At 32.4% G+C, this 20,517-nt stretch overlaps 2 protein-coding genes across 5 annotated transcripts; one reads left to right on the plus strand and one right to left on the minus strand.

The window, feature by feature from the left end:
* The first annotated feature begins 1,319 nt into the window (after nucleotides 1-1,319).
* Nucleotides 1,320-15,565, plus strand: LOC114254204 (cytochrome P450 4C1-like). Of its 4 annotated transcripts, none has more exons than XM_036286824.1 (7): nucleotides 1,321-1,638; nucleotides 2,461-2,650; nucleotides 2,798-2,907; nucleotides 4,515-4,605; nucleotides 7,599-7,793; nucleotides 12,513-12,579; nucleotides 15,284-15,565. In XM_036286824.1, the coding sequence occupies exons 2-7, from the start codon at nucleotides 2,479-2,481 to the stop codon at nucleotides 15,453-15,455; spliced, it is 807 nt and encodes a 268-aa protein (XP_036142717.1). In that variant the 5' UTR covers nucleotides 1,321-1,638; nucleotides 2,461-2,478; the 3' UTR covers nucleotides 15,456-15,565. The 4 variants fall into 4 exon arrangements, with proteins under 4 accessions (XP_036142719.1, XP_036142717.1, XP_036142718.1 ...); XM_036286825.1 differs by lacking the exon at nucleotides 1,321-1,638 and adding an exon at nucleotides 1,645-1,662; XM_036286826.1 differs by lacking the exon at nucleotides 7,599-7,793 and having other exon boundaries at nucleotides 1,320-1,638.
* Nucleotides 15,566-16,280: 715 nt separating this feature from the next.
* On the minus strand, nucleotides 16,281-19,978 carry LOC105830633. Its single transcript, XM_028191838.2, has 2 exons — nucleotides 19,130-19,978; nucleotides 16,281-17,323 (listed from the first exon to the last, which is right to left on the minus strand). Exon 1 carries the CDS (start codon nucleotides 19,951-19,953, stop codon nucleotides 19,141-19,143), a length of 813 nt encoding a protein of 270 aa, XP_028047639.1. The 5' UTR covers nucleotides 19,954-19,978; the 3' UTR covers nucleotides 16,281-17,323; nucleotides 19,130-19,140.
* Between the last annotated feature and the right edge of the window lie 539 nt (nucleotides 19,979-20,517).

The raw sequence follows: 20,517 nt of genomic DNA on the forward strand, positions 1-20,517 counted from the left end.
ATCTGAATAGACTGCTAAAATGGTGAATCTTCCGTTGACTCCAGTAAAATTGGCGCGTCAGCTATCCGTTATATTCAAATTAGTAAGTGATGTAAATTTCCACTGATGAATTTCAGAGCTACATGATATGCAAAATCCGACCGTCAATCTCCACGTGGTGTACATCGGGTCACTCTAATGACGGCAGTATGATTGAGTTAACACACATAAAATCAATGTGCAATATCATATTGATACTCAAAATTCATGATATTAAAAAAAATACTGTATTTATTCGCTAAAATACTCTAGAATGCAGTGCAAATTTCAAACTCGTGTGCAATCAACAAAAAACATCGTATCGACATGCTTTTTTTTAATTGCTTAGAAAAAAATGAACTTTTCTGAAAGAATCTGGATTAATATTAGCAAGATTTTAACGAGAAACTTGTAAAAAGTGATAAGAAAGAACTCCGCACAAAACAAATAGAAAAGGGGGTACAATCAAATTGGCTGAAACTGATGTATGTAGTTCATGACATCTTGATCAAAAGTCCTCATAAGCGCTAGGTCTGAAAATGGCCAGTTTTCGAGTTATGAAGGGTCAAAGATTAAGAGAATAACTAAACCAAAGAAACATTGAAAAACAAAACCAAAGAGACATTGAAAAATGAAATATCGTATTGTCGCAAAGGAGAAACTGGTATATTGACAGGTGTACCGTGGCAAAAAAATTGTGATGAGCACTTACTTCGTCGACCTGGTTGCAGCAGACGTCATTCCGTCGTGCACTGATTCTTTTCTCGCATGATCATCATTTACATAATCTTGCGAGTCGTCGTTGTATGTAAAGTTGATGCACATCATTGACGCATTTTATAATTTAAAAACCTGTTTGGTTTTTATGCGATACAAAAGGTTTACACTTAACAAATCAAACTTCCGCCTACGGATTCTCAAAGTAGAGTCTTTTCTCTTTAATTAAAAAAAAGTACATATAATTTGGATGATTTTTTGCAAAGTTGCATCATTTTGAAGATTGCCTGAAAATTCGGTCAAAAATTTTATCCCGTTTTTTTGCGCCAGTGTATTTAATATTTTATTTGTAAATTTAATTATAATATTAATTATATGAAATAACAAATAATATTGTTTTTATGCAGGAATAAATATTTATTTTATATTTTTTTTTCTTTTGTCCAGATAAAACTTTTAATTTAGAAAAAAGGTTTATAAGTTAAAGTTTATATGTTTCAAAAATAACTAGTTTAAGTTAAAAATTAAATAATTTATAATTAACTAAATTAAATTAAAAATTATTAACTTTTTAATTTCATTAATAACTTTTTACATTTTAACTAAATTACTACTCAACTCAAATAATATCTTAAGCATAAGCATTATCGTATTTTTAAATGCAACGTTTAAGCATAGCTTTTATTCTCATCAGTTATAGAAGCGTTATTTATAGCACAATATTTATAAAACTTGAGAGATACTGGAGATCTCAGATGAAATTAAGTGTTTAATTGTCCAATCGTTGCGTGAGTGTTTATCATTGCAGAATTGAGTGTCATGAAATAAAAAAGAAGTATAAAAGGATCAAGACTCCGTGGACATTGTACTCTCATTCCGCGATTGAATTTTGAATGGAAGAAGGTAATAAGCTCTACAATCTTTCCTGTAATTTTTTAAATAATATTTTTTAATATAATCTTGGTGATAATTGTCGTGATAAATATTGAAGTGTCATAAAAATACTAACGTTTTTGACATTATATAGAGACAATAAGTATAACCAATAGATATACTTCCTAAGTATTATTAAAATATTTAATAATATTAATTACCAATAAAATAAAAGAATGATAATTAGTAGATTCGGTGAAAGATAATTCTATTAGGTACATGCAAAGATACTAGTGGTTTATTTGAAAGGCAATTTTTGAATGTGTTCTATTGTCTATGTAGGCAATTTTATTTTTATAATAATATTTATGATAAACAAAATTAATCTATACAAAATAAAGAAAATTTTGATATAGACCTAGTGAAAACTTTAATTTTTGGAAAGATTTTATTAAGCAAGTAGAGATTGATAAGTTGCATTTGTATGTATATGTGCGTTAAACAATAAAGCTATAAATTTAACTACATTACATAAAATATTTATTGCTAAATTATTTAATGTAAAATATTTATTAAAAACCATAGTCTTGAAATAACTAGTAAAAAATTATCTTTCTCGACTACTTAATTCTATTAATAAGTTTATTGATATGAAATATATTCTCTGGGTATGACTTTATCGCAATTGTGAAAGTACCTTTGAAAAATATTTTAATAAATATTGAAAATACAGTGACACACCGAAAAACGCTATATTGATGCAATTTTCTTGGTATAATATTTATAATATTAATACCATTTTACCAAAATTAATAATGTGTTTATGTATTTGGTAACTTAAATTATTTGAAGTGTTCACAGATCACGAGAATGGATTTCATCTTTTTGGCACTATACACTCTTTGCATTATTGTGATTTACGCAGTTTCGTCGATAGTTCATCATGAGTATGTTCTTCGACAGAAACTTAAAAATATTCCCCATACCGGCGGATATCCTCTTATTGGAATGACATTTGAGCAACTGACACTGTCGGAGTATGGTACAGAATTGTATACGTATAATTTTAGTATTACTCTTTTATTACAAGTGTTATTTGTGTATTCGCACACGTGGAATACAAAAGTTTGCTATTTATAAATTTGTATATTAATTAAAATAATATAAACCTAATAAATCTAATTGTTAGAACGCATAACGTGGCTTTTAAAATTTATGGAGAAGTCTAAAGAAGGAATATTTGTACAGTGGATTGGAAGCACGCCCTTTGTTGTCGTGTACAAACCAGAATATTTAGAGGTAAATACTAATTTTAATTCGTTAATAAAATATTTTTTATGTTTCTGTGACAATTAGAAGAAATTGTCACTATTGACATAATTCTTCTTAAACGAAGAGGTATTTCAATGACTTTCGTTTAAGGGAGGATTCTCGTTTAGAAGCTTAAAAAAGCAAATTTTTCTTCAATTTTTTAAAACAATTTATAATTAATAAATATTTTTTTGACGATGAATAAATATTTTAAACTTTTAGTGCGTTTTACTTAATATTTTAACTACACAAAAAATTGTATATATAATAAAAAAAGGCTTTTTTAATTGATTTTATTAACCGATGTTCCTAACCCAGATAGCACAAAGAGTTCAAAAAGAACTCAATTGTATGTTACCAATTATGAATTCTTTTTGAAATGCAAAAAGAATTCTTTTTGTAAGAAGAATTCTTTTTGCATCTCAAAAAGAATTCATAATTGGTGACATACAATTGAGTTCTTTTTGAATTTTATGTGCTATCTGGAAACGCCTTATTGCTGGACATATCTGTTGGCGTACATGATAGCGGCTTTAATTTTGGTCTAAAACAAATAATCAAAAAGCATGTCAAACTTTATGCCAACACTTTCTAAATAAACCTTAATAAAAAATTAAATAAATGTTAAAAATTTAAGAAATTTTTAAGTCCTTGAAATAAAATTATTTTTTGCCTCAATATTTCAATTTTTATTAGTGAAAAATTATGTAAAACACTTACTTTTATTAATTTTTTAGGTGTATCTAGAAGAAAATTTAATAATTTTTTGAAATAAATTTGATTCAACTCGATCCGTCAAGTAGTTTTTTTTATCACGCACGCCAAGTTGAAAAATACGAATTCGAGTAAAACGCGTTTAAAGTTTTTGTCAAAGAAAAGTAGTAGTTTTTTAAAACTTACAGCAATTTGAAGCTAATCAGGCATTCCAAAGACATATAATGTTCTCTCCGCTTCTTTATGAAACTGATTTTGCAGAATTAATTCCATTTTGCGAGCTGCTCGAGCCTCCCTAGTGCTGCATAAGCTGCGACGCTCTTCTCTCGCGATATCATATGATTCAGCAAAAAAATTTGTGTTCTGTCCAATTTTTATATTTAATTCATTCAACATCTTCAGTATAGAAAAGTATCTTTCATTGAAGATGCAAAATAGCAATGAAAGCAAGGATTTTTATAATTTTTGCACCCAAATTCAAATGTTTCGTAGCACACCACTTCTATTTATCAAAACTTATCGAGAGATGATTTGTTAGAAAAGGGCTTAGGAGAAAACACACAAAATGCAAACGAGAATTTTAAAAAGGCAAAAAAGGAGGGAGAGGTCAGTCGCAGCGTGTTCTATCGTAGAGTTTCCGGCTACCTGCTCCATGCGCTCGTAGTCTCTGAACTGTAACTTCTATAATTTATGAGATTTTGATCTACAATTTTCACTGTATATTCTTGAAAAGTATTACTATCGATTAAACTGAAAAAAATTTTTTCAATTTTTTTGAGCTCTATAAACAAAGATCTCCTTTAATATACTATATAAATTGTCATTAAAAATATGTTATATCTTTTTTTAAATATTATTACGTTTCTTTCAAACATTTACAGGTTATTCTTTCGAGCACTGTAAATATCACAAAAGGGATCCCTTATGATATTATAAAAGAATGGTTGGGTAACGGACTTTTAACTTCTACAGGTGAATGCATAATAAAATTAAACCGTTTATCTTATTATACATTTCTTATGCATCTAAAATTTTAGTAAAAGTATTATTTCCTTTACTTTAACTTATAATAGATAATAGAAAATAGATTAATTGGGTAAGTTGTAACATTATAAAAACAGTTTTATTCCTCGGGAAAAAATGTTTCATATAAAAACATATATAAATATATATAAAATATGTCTATATATGTTTATACTAGTTTCCTTTTTTTTTGTAAAATTTTTGTTTGATATAAAAAAATAATAGTTATTCTAAAAAGACAGAAACTATTTAAAAAATAATTTTTGCATTGCTTTTTTTAAAAAAGCTAAGTGTGAAAAATTGTTCATATATAATCATATATATTTCGAAATATATACGATTATATATGGACAATTTTTCATACTCTTAGTTTTAAAAAAAAACAATACAAAAATTAATTTTTAAATTAGTTTGTCTTTTCAGTATGTTTATTATTTTTTTACATTAAATAGAAATTTTACAAAAGAAAGAAAACTAGTATAAACATGGAAATATTTTATATATATTTATATATGTTTTTATATAACATATAACATTTTTTTATATTTTATATAACATATAACGTTTTATATAACATATAACATTTTATATAACATATATATTATATATGTTTTTATATAATATATAACATATAAGTTTTATATAACATAAAACATTTTTTCCCGAGTCTTTTTGTCTGACAGATATACATGTGTATTTGTATTTCGTATTTGTAACGTAACCCTGAAAATATACTTCAATCATTGTAGGTATCTAAATATTTTTCTGTAGTAATCTGTAGAAGTCTGTAGTAAAATGTTTAAATGAAAAATTGTAAAGTTTATTTGTTCATAAAAATATTTGTTTCAAAATACAAGTTATGTAGCTTATACGTACAAATGAATGGTACACCGCAGTTTGGACTAGATTGAGGAATAATACTATATACGTCAAATTACGATTACAAGCCGTAAAAATAAATTATTCATTGGATCAAATTTTGTTCATTTAATCGCTTTCACTACAGATGAAGAAAATCTTAGTAAAAGCGCTTAAATGAACAAAATTTGATCAATAAATAACTTATTTTTACGGCTTGTAATTGTAATTTCACGAATATAATCTTATTCCTCAATCTATTCCAAACTGAGGTGTATTATTCATTTGTACGTATGAGCTACATAATTCAAATTTGAAACAAATATTTTTATGAACAAATAAACTTTAAAAGTTTTTTGCATTTTTAGTCTTGATTTAATCCCCGTATAGAAAGGAACTATTGAGAACTATTAAGAACTATTCAAATTTTTATAGTTACTATTCAATTTCTGTAGTAACTTAAATAGTAACTATTGGTGACTACGTGCATAAATAGTAATTGAATAGTAACTACAATTGTTGGTGAATAGTTCTGAATAGTAACTATTTATGATTATGTAACCAAAGAGTAATTGAAAAGTAACTACGACTATTGGTGAATAGTTTCAAATAGTAACTAATCGTAACTACGTAAATCGTAACTGAACAGCAATTGAATAGTAACTATGACTATTGGCGCATAGTTCTGAATAATAACTATTTACAACTACCTAACTAAACAGTAATTGAAAAGTAACTACATGAATAGTAACTATTTATAAGTAATATTACTAATGATTTGATAATAATTGTAAATCCGAACACATGATATTTTTCTATATTTGGCTTCAAAATATTTCAAACACGACACACACCACACATGCCACACACACACACACACACACACACACACACACACACACACACACACGCGCGCGCGCGCGCGCGCATATATGCTCTGTAAATTATAAGATTTATTTATTTCATTTAATGAATCAAGATTTAATTATTTCTATATTCATGGTAGAATTAATAAATATTGGATTACGATTTATGTATTTTTACAAATATAAAAATTTTAATTATAAAAATTGTACATTTTGCAAAATGTATATATACACATATTACACATATCTATTATAATAAATTTGTTTGGTGTGTCTGTCTGTTTGTTTGCTGTGTAACTCGAAAGCGGCACAATGACATTTACAAATTATTTTTATATCACCATCTTCACTATGAGCTAACCTCGAGCTGTATTAAATTTGAACCCACTAAGACTGTGCCATCTTTTGAGATGGCTTCGCTTTTTTGTTTATAATATTTACATATTCTAATATAATATATTAATATATAATATATTATATGTATATTATATTATTATTATTATTTAATATACAGGGTGTAACAAAAATACCTAACACAAAATACACGAGATTCTTTGTATACAAGTGAGTAAAAAATGTTTTGTGAGTAAAAAATAAGCTATTAAGAGAACTACAAAATTTTAAGTAGTAAATTCGAACATTACTATTCATTACTATTGACATACGCCTATAGTTACTATTCACTTTAATAGTAATCTAATGATGATTTCAATAGTAATAAATAGTAAACACCTACAGTTACTATTTACACCAATAGTAAACTATTAACAATTCCATTAGTAATAAATACCTATAGTTACTATTCATTTCAATACTAAATAATAATCAAACTATTGACGATTCCAATAGTAATGTCTGAATTTACTACTTGAAATTTCAAATAGTTCTCTCAATAGTTTTAAATAGTTATTTTTCAATAGTTTTTAATAGTTTCTTTCCGTACGGATCGTCCTCGGGTTTATTTGTGTACGTACTTTAAACGTGTAAAAGGATTTTCAATTCTGTAAATTCAATTCAAAACTAAATGGTTGAATAAAATGTCGATAAAATAGACAGCTTTAGGATTCCCTTAACATCCATTGCCAATAAACAGAAAAAACAGAAAACTTCTTTTGCTTTAAAAATTAAAAGGATAACAATACTACATGTTTTTAAATCAATTTTGTAGTTCTTTTTATTTTTATAACATAGGTATGTTACATTTTAATGTTACTTTAGGAAAACAATGGACCCACGATAGAAAACTGATTGGGCCAACGTTTCATTTTAGTATATTAGATCAATTTGCTATAGTTCTCTCTGAAAAAGCAGAGATCTTAACAAAGTGTATTGAAAGAAAAATAGAGAAAGATTCTGGGAAAGCCTTTGATATTTTTCCCTTTATTGTCAATGCTGCTCTTGATATTATTTGCGGTAATTATTATATTTTTTTCAATTAATATAATATTTTTTGAAAAGATCTTTATTAATACAATACATTTTACACATTACAATTTTAATTTTATTAGTCATTTTTATGAAAAATTAAAAAGATGTAAATATATACATTTATTTAAATACACTAATTGAGTACCCACATAACACGGAATATTATAGTAATATCACAGCAAAATTGCAATATATATCAACAATATTACATATTACAGTAAAATATTACAAAAATATTATTGACATATTACATGTTTATAAATAACATTAAAATATTAGGTTATATTGTAGCAATATTACATTTTAAATAGCAATATGTTAGAATTGATATCACTCACATTAAATTAAGTGAGGATTTATGATAAGTAGTATAATAACTAGTATGCTTTAAGTTAAGTCATAAGAAATTGATAAATCACAGACAAAAACGAGAAAAATAATTGATTGTGATTGATTAATTTCTTACGGCTTAAAGCTTACTTCAGTTATTTTTAAACTCATCCTAATGTTAAAATGTCATTAATGAATACGTTTACACGTTACTTTAATCAGGTTTAACGACATCGATAGTGCTTAGATTTCAAATTACATTTAAAAAAAAATAAAATAGCTATGATTAACCAGCCCACACAGCATTGAAAGATTTCAAAAATCTTTCAGAAAGCTGTTAATAAAATATGAAATATTTCAAAAAAACATTTTAGATATGTTTCAGATATGTTTCAGATACATGAAATGTCCGCTTTCATGTAATGTCAGAAATATATCTGAAATATTTTTTAAATCTTCAAAAATATATCGGAAATATATTTTTGAAACTTTTCAGAAATATTTCAGATACATTTCTGACATAAAAGTGGACACTTTATGTGTCTGAAATATATTCAAAACATGTCCGAAATATTATCTTGATATATTTTATATTTCAATGATAGCTTTCTGAAAACTTCCTGAAATCTTCCAGTGTTATGTAAAAACGGTCACCCATCCAAGTGTCTGCCATGGTCGATATTGTTTGACTTCGATGATCGCATGCAACCTAACGCGTAGTGATGATCCACGAATACTTTATGTTTATGCATCCACAAATTTGTTATAGATCATTTCAATAGATGTTGTCAGAAGAATAAAACATGTATAATTAATTTATATTTTTATAAATTATTATAAGATAAAATTTTACAGTTTTTTACTGACAATGAGTTGCCACACAACAATGAATTCCCACACTGCCAAATATCTATCAGAAAGTTTTTTGAAAGATGTGCTGTATGGGGTTGTACTCAGCTCACGTCGACGCGAGAAAAAAGATTAATAATGTAAAGCAAAAGTAGTTATGTTAATAATATTTTAGAAACTTTTTTATATTTTACTTTAGAAATCAAATAAGAAATATTTGTATTAAATATTTTAATGACATTCAGAATTATTTCAATGTCGATTGTCATATTAAATATAAAATTTTTTAAAACTCTCTCTCTCTCTTTCTCTCTCTCTTTCTCTCTCTCTCTTTTAATGATATTTTAAATATTATACATACAAAATACTTCTGAAATATTTTACTGAAGAATTCGGAAATAATTTTGATGAAATGTTTTACAAATATTTCTGAATGCACACAACGTTATATTTCAATATTAATTTTCAAGATATTTTCCACAAAGCTTTTAAATATAACATTTTTGAAAACTTTCAATAATATATTTTAGACATTACATACAAAATATTTCTGAAATACTTCTCTGAAAAAGTCGGAAATGATTTTAATGAAATGTTTCACAAATATTTCTAAATGATTACATTGTTATATTTCAATATTAATTTACAAGATATCTTTCAGAAAGCTGTTGTACCCCTCGTTGTGAGTACGATTGGGAATCGCTGCCACAGATCTCGCGAGGAAGGTATTTGGTCACTTACACTGTTATTTGTCTTGAACACTTTTATTATAGTATTCGTTTACAGTGAATAGATCGCGACCCCGCAAGGCAGAGTGTCGTGGTTGTGTATTTACAATGATTTATATCGGTGATACACGATCCCGCAAAGCAGAGTGTCGTGTGTTATCTTAGTTTGTCTATTTCGGATTGACCCGTTCCTCACCTTCTTTCGCCGGTTTATACATGTATCCGATAATTCAGTAGTTTGGGAGGATTGCGTGAGGGTGTAAATCGGTCAGTATTCCAAATTATTGCTTAGACAGCAAGTGCTGTCTAAGGAGCATTGCGCTAATTGTCGAGCGGATTGCGCAAAACCTCGCGCGATGCGCTCGATGCTGACTGCTGCAGCTGACCGACTTACGTCATCGTGCTACTGATACCTTTTTTATCGTTATGTGATGATTGTCACTAAGTCCCGGGGCCGACCACCCGCCCCACTATATGAGACTCGGCGTCCACGGACGCCCCTCCCGAAAGTCTAATATCCCCGTCGGAAACCGATCCCACCACGCTGCTGGGAACGCGTGGGGATCGCCCCGACGGGTATAAAAGCGAGCTCGATCCGGATCGAGGACCATTCCTCGTCGACAAGGTTGGTCATCAGACCGCTCTGCCGCCTGGCGCACGCCGACTTTCGACTTCTTGGTTCCCGCCGACGAGACCGGTCATTAGACCGCCTCGCCGCGCGCCGCCTGGCGCACGCCGGCTTTCGGTTTCCTGCAATCCGCAAACCTCGCGACCGCGACCGCGTACTACGATGCTGTGCATAAGCGCGCTCCCATCCGGATACCGTTAGACTAGCCTGTATATATCTTGTAAATATCTCTCCGTAGGTTAAGGCCTAGCATAATATTACCCGTAGACTAAGTATGTACATAGCATAAGCTTTATAATAAGGGACTGTTAATTTGATATCGGTATACGTAAGTTGGTTTTCCCCCTTCTCCCGAATCCTGGCATCTGGCGAGCCTGTCCGAGGCGATCGGGAAAGGTGAACCGTTACAGTTATGAGTGTGTCACTCATAACAAAGCTTTCTGAAAGATGTGTGCTAGGCTAACAACCGATAATACTAAATCCGATTAAGGATAATGTGTAAACGTAATCATTAACATTAAGACGTCATTACTTTATTATTTTATAAATACGTATTATTATATAATTTATAAATATTTTTTGAAAATTATAAATATATAAAAAATATAGGAAAATAAAAAATAAAAATATAATATTACAAAAATGCTACGTAAATATTACAGTAATACATTCGTGATATATCACCATTATATTACTGTGATCCATTTCGGCAGACATTTTAATATCCCAGTGAACAATATGTTGTCAAAAAGATCTCTAAAAGATATCTTGTTTCTGAAAATGATAACATAAAGAGACTTCTAAAAGATAACATAATGATGTCAGAATGTTAACCAATGCGCCGTTTTTTGAGAACAGAAAGATATCATAAAACTGATATCTAAAAGATTTCTTAAATCGGATATCTAAAAAATTTCTTAAATTGGATATCTAAAAGGTTTCTTAAATCGGATATTTTTAAACTGCAACTAAAGATAAAAAAATAAAATAAAAATTTATTTTTTTAAAATTATTTTTATCAACAGTAACATACTAAATTTAGGACAAATTTTTATTGATTAATTAAATTTAAATTAAATTATTTTATTTTATTCTTATTTGCCGCTGATAGGTTTGAACCCGGTACCTTAGGATGACGAACCTTGTTCTCTATCTGCTACGCCAATTTGACTTATCGATATGGGTACTTGTTATTGTCTTATACATATAATACCAATATGTTATAAACTGACGCAATTATATTATTTTTTATAAAAGCAATTAAATTTTGCAAAACATTAGAAATAAATAGCATTAATTTATTTACTTATTAATTTCATATTGTTAAATTTATCTTTTTCCATAGCCTTAATAATTTAATTGATGGAAATTGTGATCTATTTTTAGCATTAATAGTTTGAAGCGTTCAAATGGTTAATTAGATGGTTTTTATTATTCTGTTTTTGTTTAGTACATGATAAATTTAGATTTTGTGCATTTTTTGTGCACAGTAATTGTAGGCAAACCGTTATTTTTGAAAACATTATCTTTATGATAATTTTTAAATAATATCAAATGGATTTCTCATTCAAGATATTATAATGTTATCTAATTTATAAGTCAACTACAACGCGCATGGACGGCTCAAAAATCGGACAGCATTGTGATATCTTTTATGAGACATCAAGCTGATATCACTTAGCTAATGTTATAAGGATAACATTTTCAAGAAACTTAAATGAGACTCTTCAATCAGATATCTCGAAGACCTCTTAATGTTGTCTGATTTCTGAGTCAACTACGACGCGCATGGACGGCTCAAAAATCGGACAGCATTGTGATATCTTTTATGAGATATCAAGCTGATATCATTTAACTGATGTCATAAGGATAACATTTTCAAGAAACTTAAGTAAGACTCTTCAATGTGATATCTTAAAAACCTCTCTTAGTAGACGTCTCTGGTAAATGTTATCATTTTGACATCATTTCCAAGATATCTAAATGTTTTCTTAAAAAAGTTCTCTTAAAGTTTTCATTCTGACAAGCGTGTTGTCTGGGATTCTAGTAATATTTTTGTAATATTTCTGCAGTATTTATACTATATTTCACTGTAATATTGTAATGGAAGAACAATATTACTGTGATATTACCATAATATTCCGTGCTATGTGGATAATTATTTTGCAGAAACAGCAATGGGTGTGAACTTACATGCTCAAGAAGGCACAACCGCATATGCATCAGCAACACGAATGTTGGTTTCCAAATTTTTATTGTTATTGTTATTAAAATAACCAATATTTTCTTACATAATAGTATTAACAAATTGATTATTAACTTTAATGACATTTCAGGGTTATATTTTAATTACATTATAGGATACTTATACAGGGTGTCTGGTATTTTTTTATGGGATTTTTATGAGCAGATAGAGCGCATGAAACTGAACAGAAAAGTCCTTACCGTTTTTCCATTTTCGCAATAGTTAACAACTTAGAGACTTGTAAAATTTTCTGTATTAGCCCGGCCTACCGGCAAATGCAAGCGCGCTGAGCGCCCGGCCGCAGCGGCCGCACCTTCCTAGCGCTTGAAACTTGAGATTGCTAGGCGCGCGGGGGGAGTTGTTACAACAAGCAACAATGACTACGCACAAACGACGCGTAACGTTAAATTCTCCCTTTGAATTATGATAGTTCCTTACATTTTTAATGAAAATAAAATTTTCTAACGACAAAAAGTATGTGTGTACGTGTACATACATGTGTACAAAAAATATCAGTTCTAATGTTTAAAGAAGTGATTACTAAATTTATTTTTTTAATAAATAACGATTATTTTTAATAAAAAATATTTTTTTGATGGTAGTCTTAAACGTCGTAAACTGTCATTATAAATTTTAAAAGAAGCTGTTACCATATGCTCGAAACAAAATTTATGCTTCTTCAAAAAACATTAGAAAAATTTATCTATTAAAATGGAAATGACAAGCAAATAAAATATTTGTTTCAACTTTATATTCTTAATTAAAAATTAAATAACTAGGATATTTATATTTTTAATAAAATTAATCCTTGTGATAGACTTATAATACACGGAAAAAACTTTATGGTAAAAATTACTATGGTAAGTAGTAAACGCGGGCCAAGGAGGAATTATGAAAATTTTTATTATGTTTTTCATCAAATTACGACAATATTTATATGATATAACTACTTATATGATATAATTATCTGAAATTTCTTCTTACAGTTCGTGGTTACTATCATAAATAATAAAATCATACATAATTTTACTACAAAATTTTCTCCGTGTAAATTTACGAATATATGAATTTATTAAATGTTTGAAAACTTATAAACAATATTTATTTAATTTAAGAAAATTTTAGTGTGTAATGTGTGTGTGTGTGTGTGTGTGTGTGTGTGTGTGTGTGTGTGTGTGTGTGTGTGTGTGTGTGTGTGTGTGTGGGGAGAGGGGGATACATACATACACGAGCTAAAGAATAATCACTTTGTGACAGGAAAATGATTATTCCTTAATTCAAGAATTGGTTTGTAATTTGTGTGTAATTTGTGTGTGTGTGTGTGTGTGTGTATGTGTGTGAATATACGCGAAAATGTTAAATATTATTTGTTTTATGTGAAGTGTGGTGTTTATTATCAACAGAATACTCTTTTCAATCATTAAAGATAAAATAATTATTTTAAAAAAATAAAATTAAAAGTGAATAATTGATTTTTTTAAGAGAACTAGAATCATATTTTTTTACGTGTACGTGTATAGTAATCAGCGTAAATAGTAATAGTGATATAAAATCGCGGAACTTAGGCATAATCATTTTCCTGTCACAAAGTGATTATTCTTTAGCTCGTGTATGTGTGTAGAACCCCCCTACACACACATACACATTACATACTAAAATTTTCCTAAATTAAATAAATATTGTTTGTAAGTTTTCAAACATTTAATAAATTCATAAATTTACGGAAAAAATTTTATAGTAAAATTATGTATGATTTTATTATTAATGATAGTAAACAAACTGTAAAAAGAAATTTCAGAGAATTATATCATATATTAAGTAGTGTAAATATTGCCGTAATTTGATGAAAAACATAATAAAAATTTTCATAATTTCTTCTTGGCCCGCGTTTACTACTTACCATAGTAATTTTTACCATAAAGTTTTTTCCGTGTATTATAAAAATCTATCACAAGGATTAATTTTATTAAAAATATAAATATCCTAGTTATTTAATTTTTAATTAAGAATATAAAGTTGCAACAAACATTTTATTTGGTTGTCATTTCCATTTTAATCGATAAAATTTTCTAATGTTTTTTGAAGAAGCATAAATTTTGTTTCGAGCATATAATAACAGCTTCTTTTAAAATTTATAATGACCGTTTACGACGTTTAAGACTATCATCAAAAAAATATTTTTTATTAAAAATAATTGTTATTTATTAAAAAAATAAATTTAGTAATCACTTCTTTAAGCATTAAAACTGATATTTTTTGTACACATGTATGTACACGTATACACATACTTTTTGTCGTTAAAACATTTTATTTTCATTAAAAAACGTAAGGAACTATCATAACTCGAAGGGAGAATTTAGCGTTACGCGTCGCTTGTGCGTAGCCATTGTCGCTTGTTGTAACAACTCCCTCCGCGCACCTAGCAATCACAAGGTTCAAGCGCTGGTGAGGAGCGGCCGCCGCAGCCGGGCGCTCAGCACGCTTGCATTTGCCGGTAGGCCGGGCTAATACAAAAAAATTTTACAAGTCACTAACTTGTTAACTATTGTGAAAATGGAAAAACGGTAAGAACTTTTCTGTTCAGTTTCATGCGCTCTACCTGCTCATAAACATCCCATAAAAAAATACCAGACACCCTGTATAATTAGTTAATAAGTTAGTAAATTAAATGCCAATCGTATTTTAATACTTTTAGAGCATCCAAGTCAATAATGGACCGACTACTTCAACCGTGGTGCTGGATTAATTGGTTGTATTATTTAATGCCTTCAGGAAAGCAGTTCAAATCAGCCCTTGATACATTGCATGGATTTACGACAGAGGTAGAAGAAAGAAAGAAATTTAAAATAATGTCAGCATTTTTATAAATTTTTCATATTATTTTGGTTAAAGTATTTAAATATCTACAATAAACATAATAAAAAGAAGGATGTTAAAAATTAAAAGTCGATTTTCCGACTACAAAAGGAACCTAAAATTTGAGTTTCATGGATATCTATGAGCCGTATAAGAAGTGGAAATGACAGTCTTTTTTTCGGGAGATCTGTGGAAAGTGTCGAAAATCTATCAAATTGATTGAAAATTGCGTCTATTCGGAGACAAGTCGAGTCTGTGGCAAAGACACGAACGAGGACGTGGTAGTTGTCTCCATTTTTTAAACTTTTGTTGTTAAAAATTTTTTCATTTTGTTTTTATTTTTTTTGTTTTTATAATTATTATAAAAACATATAATTGACCGATCAAACGATCTCGGAGAGAGATGTTCGATCGTAATTATATGAAGAGTCTCGTTCGAGCGATTAACAAGTAGTACCGTCTTCGGTACCCGATGGCGCCACAGGTTTCAGAGTTACTTTTTTCCTTCCCCCATGTATCCCCTGCCTTTGTTCTTCATATAGTTTAGAGTTCCAAAGTTTGCAAATAAAAATTACTACGACTTTGGGTCGGGATAATTGATACTCTGGGGTGGGAGTAATCGCTCGAACGAGACTCTTCATATAATTACGATCGAACATCTCTCTCCAAGATCGTTTGATCGGTCAATTATATTCAAGTCTCGTTCTCACGATTAACAAGTAGATGTTTAGAGAGATAATTTTTATTTGGTTAGTGTATATTTTTTTTTTTTTTTGTAAGCAACATATGGAAGTAGAGAGATACACGCTTTCGTGACTTTTACGCATTCTCACAAGTTTTTTTTTTTGGGGGGGGGGCGGAATTCTATTGCACGTTTGCTATGCAAAGATCGCTTTTACAAAGGATTTTTTTGTTGGAGGAATAGTTTTATTATAGTATTTTGCGAAGACCTGAGAATTTTTTGACCAGCCGGCTGTTTTCCGAATAGTTTCCAGGTCCATTCCCTTCCTTAGTGCTGCCGATGTTACTGCATGTCTCGTAGAGTGTGCTGTGAATTCTTCATTTATACCGCAGCGATACAATGCTGCCTTAATCCATCTGCTTATCGTTGCTGTGGATGCCGCCCTTGTTGGTTTTTTAATTGTAACGAACAGGTCATCTATGTTACCTCTCAGCTGAGCTGTTTTCTGAATGTAGGCGTCGATTGTTGACGCGATGCACAGTTTGGGGTTTTCTTTGTAGACTGGTAAGACTAGTAGGGGTTGGTATGATCCTGGGCGGGAAGTTTTGATTTTGTTCGGTATCTCTATCTCGTATTCTTCTGTGTTACGTTTAATATTCGCTAATTTGATTGACGCTAGCGTTTGCGCTCTATGCGCCGTGCCCAATGCAAGCAGTAGCACCAAGCGCTGAGTCAGGTATTCGAGGGTCAGTTCCTCCAGGGGTACCACTCTTCGATTTTTCGCAGGGCTATATTCACGTCCCAGGTTCGATCATATTTGGGCTTCGTTGGTCTCAGCATAAATATTCCCTTGAAGAGTCTAGAGATGTTGCTGCTTTTTCCGACGTTGTTTTCGCTAATCAGCGAGATTGCCGATCTCATCGAGTTGAGAGATCCATACGCCGCTCCTTTTTCGAATTTTTCTGTTAGGAATTGGATTACGTCCACCTCTTTTGGCCGATACGGGTCCAGCCCCTGGCTCGCACAGAAGGACCACCATTGTTTTAGGGGTCCCGCGTACTGTTTATGTGTTGATTCGGTCAATGATGCCTCGAAGATATTGAGGGATGTGCTTGGTAATCCTTTCCTTCGGAATGACTCCCGGATAATTTTCCTGCCATCAGGGACATCTTTGCTGCTAGTGGGTGTTGTATGGACCTACAAGGGGATAAGAGTAGATTTGGTGAAGGCTTGAATATCAAAGGTTTTTCGATTAGTAAGTTCATGAATAAAGGGAACCACGGTTGGGTGGTCCAATACGGAACTATGACTATGCCGGCCGCTTGGTCCGCTACGATTTTTCTGAGGGTTTTTAATATAAGAGCGAATGGCGGGAATGCCCAAAATAGCCCTTGCGAATGCCAATTCACCGTGAATGCATCAATTGCCCATGCTTCTGGGTCGTTTTTCCAAGCTAGGAATTTTTTGCATTTGGTGTTATTTCGTGTAGCGAATAAGTCGATCTCCGGGTGTCCGAGCTTTTCTACCACTCGACGAAATGCGTGGTCGGCCAGCTCCCATTCCGTGTCTATGTTTGTTATTCGAGACTCGCGGTCCGCCTCCGCGTTATCTCCGGACTTAATATATGAAGCCGTTATCCAAATGTTCCTCGCCTCACACCACTGCCAGATCTCCTTCGCAATCTTATGTAGGTTTGGGTGTTGTACACCTCCCATTTTATTTACGTAAGCTATTGCAGTAGTGTTGTCAATGCGCAGTAATATTTCAGAGTCGTTATAATCCTTTGCAAAACTTTTTAAGGTAAGTAGTACTGCTTTGAGTTCGAGTCAATTAATGTGCCATTTTTGTTCGGGTTCCGTCCAGAAACCTCGAGCCGTTCTTCCTTCGTGGAAGGCGCCCCACCCTGTGGTGGACGCGTCGGAAAAGATTTCGTGCTTGTACCGACCCTTTCTAATAGGGTTTGAAGATTTTATAATGTTGTCCTTCCACCAAGTTAAGATCGGCTCGAGCTTCTCTGGGATGCGGATTATTTTGTCATAATTATCATTGTTTTTTAGCAGTTCTAAATATCTAACGCGTTCCAGTTCTTTTGTATATAAGCGACCGTATTTTATTGCTGGGCAGCATGCGTTGATTGAACCCACAAAGCTTGACCATTGGCGAATGGAAACGCTCTTCCCCGAGCTAAATTTCTCCAATAGATCTAAAATTTTTTGCTTCTTTGCTTCTGGCAGTTCTAGTGTCATTTTCCTTGAATTGTATGTTATGCCTAGGAAGTCGACTCTCTGACTCGGTTGGAGGCTGCTTTTATTGTAATTTATAATGAAGCCTAAGTGTTCTAGTTCGATTGACGCTGTTACATTATTTGTACACGACTGCCTAGATGAAGCGACAAGTAGGATGTCGTCAAGGTAAATAATAGACAATAACCCTTTTTTCCGTAGTTGGTTTACAACCGGCCTCATGACCTTCGTGAATATCAGAGGGGCTACGTTAAGACCGAAAGGCAAACAAACGAATTCGAAGTACTGACCTTGAAATATAAATCTAAGATATTTTGAGGAGTTCTTGTTTACTGGGATCAGAAAATATGCATTTTCCAGGTCTAATTTTGCCATATAACAGTTATTGGAGATTAATTTTTCCGCCGTGCGGCCATCTTCCATTTTAAAGTGCTTTGTCCGAATAAATTCGTTCAGCTTCCTTAAGTTCAATACGAATCTGTAACTCCCGTCAGATTTTGGGGTTAGGAAATAAGAGGATATAAACTGAGGTTCCTCCGGCCTACACCGTCTAATAGCTCCTAATTGTAACAGATTGTTAATTGCCCCTCTGATATCCTCGAAAGTCTGGGATCCGTGCATTAAGGGGGGCCGTTGGGAATGTTGTCTGCCGAGGTTGTGCCGAGAATCGAATCTTGTAGCCTCGTACGCAGTTTAGTACGAATTTATTTTTCGTCACTGATTCCCATTTGTGAAAGAAAAACTTTAGGCGGCCGGCTACCTTTCTCTCCTCTAGCGAGCATGGTGGTTCTGTCGTGTTGGTCTTGAAAGTGCATGTTTGTTTCCTTGGGAGTATCTCTGTCGGTCCTTGTAACGCAGAGATTTCTGAGGGGCTCCTTTCTTCGCCTGCTGCGCGACGCCCCTGGGTCTCATCGGCAGGCTCTTCCTGTTTCCCCAATTAGGAGTCTTCAAGGGTCTTTTGCTGTGCTGGCGCGGAGCGAGGTCTTCTACCACCTTATCTAGAGATTTGGTGTGCTTTAGCCTTTTGAATAAGTCTTCCCCAAATAAGTCTTCCGTTATTTCTGACTTTTTGAGTAGCTCTCGATATTTCTCGTCGATGCCAGGAAGTATAAAGGCTCTTCGCATAACCGAGTGTTGGTAGTGTAGGCCTGCTAACAGCTTGCCTGCGTTACCTAACAGGTGCGTGAGCATGCTTGAAATGTCGTCCTCTTCTAGTTCCAGAATTAGAGAGATGGACTTTGCCACTGCTATCATTGCTGAACCCAAGGCGTTCTGTGCAGAGACGAAATGTTTATCTCTGTTTTTGGCCGTACTGGACATATAGGCGAGGATCTCTTGGTTCAATTTTGGGGCCTCTGCATGTAGGCCCCCCTTTCTTGGGAATTTTTTCATAATTTCGTCTCGTAATTCGTTCTCCTTTTCCTCGCGCTTCTTATCTTCCTCTTCGTCTCCTTCATACAGGCCCTTGCGCAGCCAGGTATTCCATTCTGCGATTAATGCTGGGTGTAGGGCAATATTATCCGATTGAGCTGGTTCTGCTTTTAGGCACAGGCGTTCTCGGGTTTCGTTGCTGAGCTTCACCATTGTTTCTGCCGCATTCTCCTCGGTGTTTTCTATGTCCGTCCTACTTTCCTGCTCGGTGTCTGAGCCCTCTTCTGACGTAGAGGAGTTTGATCTTGGCTCATTTTCGGTCTCGTCCGCGGTGCTTAATTTTTCACTCGTGACGGCTGCCCAAATAAAAAGAGAGAGAAGGGGGGTTAGCCGGTGTGCGGTTGACTCGCTATAGTGTGCGATCTGTCCCCCCTCGAGTGGAGGCTCATCGCCGCGAGATTTTATCGTACGATCTGTTCTCCCTCGAATGAAGGCTCATCGCCCTGGGGTGTCGGGTCTGCGCGCGCCACGTGGGCGGTGAAGTGCGTGTTTGTGGAGAACGAGGCGGGAGAGCGAGTGGTTTCTGCATGCTTTTGTCCCCGCGCTCTGCTCAGTTCTGTTACTCACCAAACACTTTGTTTTCCATATCCGAGACAACCTCTGCAGGGGGTTCTGTCCCCTGCGCGGTTTGACCGCGTGGTGTCCTAACCTCCTCGGTTGCAGCACGCGACGCGGTCGCCGCCCGTGGTTTCGTAGCCTCTTCGCTTTCCGCCCTCG

The sequence above is a fragment of the Monomorium pharaonis genome, chromosome 5, assembly GCF_013373865.1.
Source record: "Monomorium pharaonis isolate MP-MQ-018 chromosome 5, ASM1337386v2, whole genome shotgun sequence".
NCBI classification, from domain to species: domain Eukaryota; kingdom Metazoa; phylum Arthropoda; class Insecta; order Hymenoptera; family Formicidae; genus Monomorium; species Monomorium pharaonis.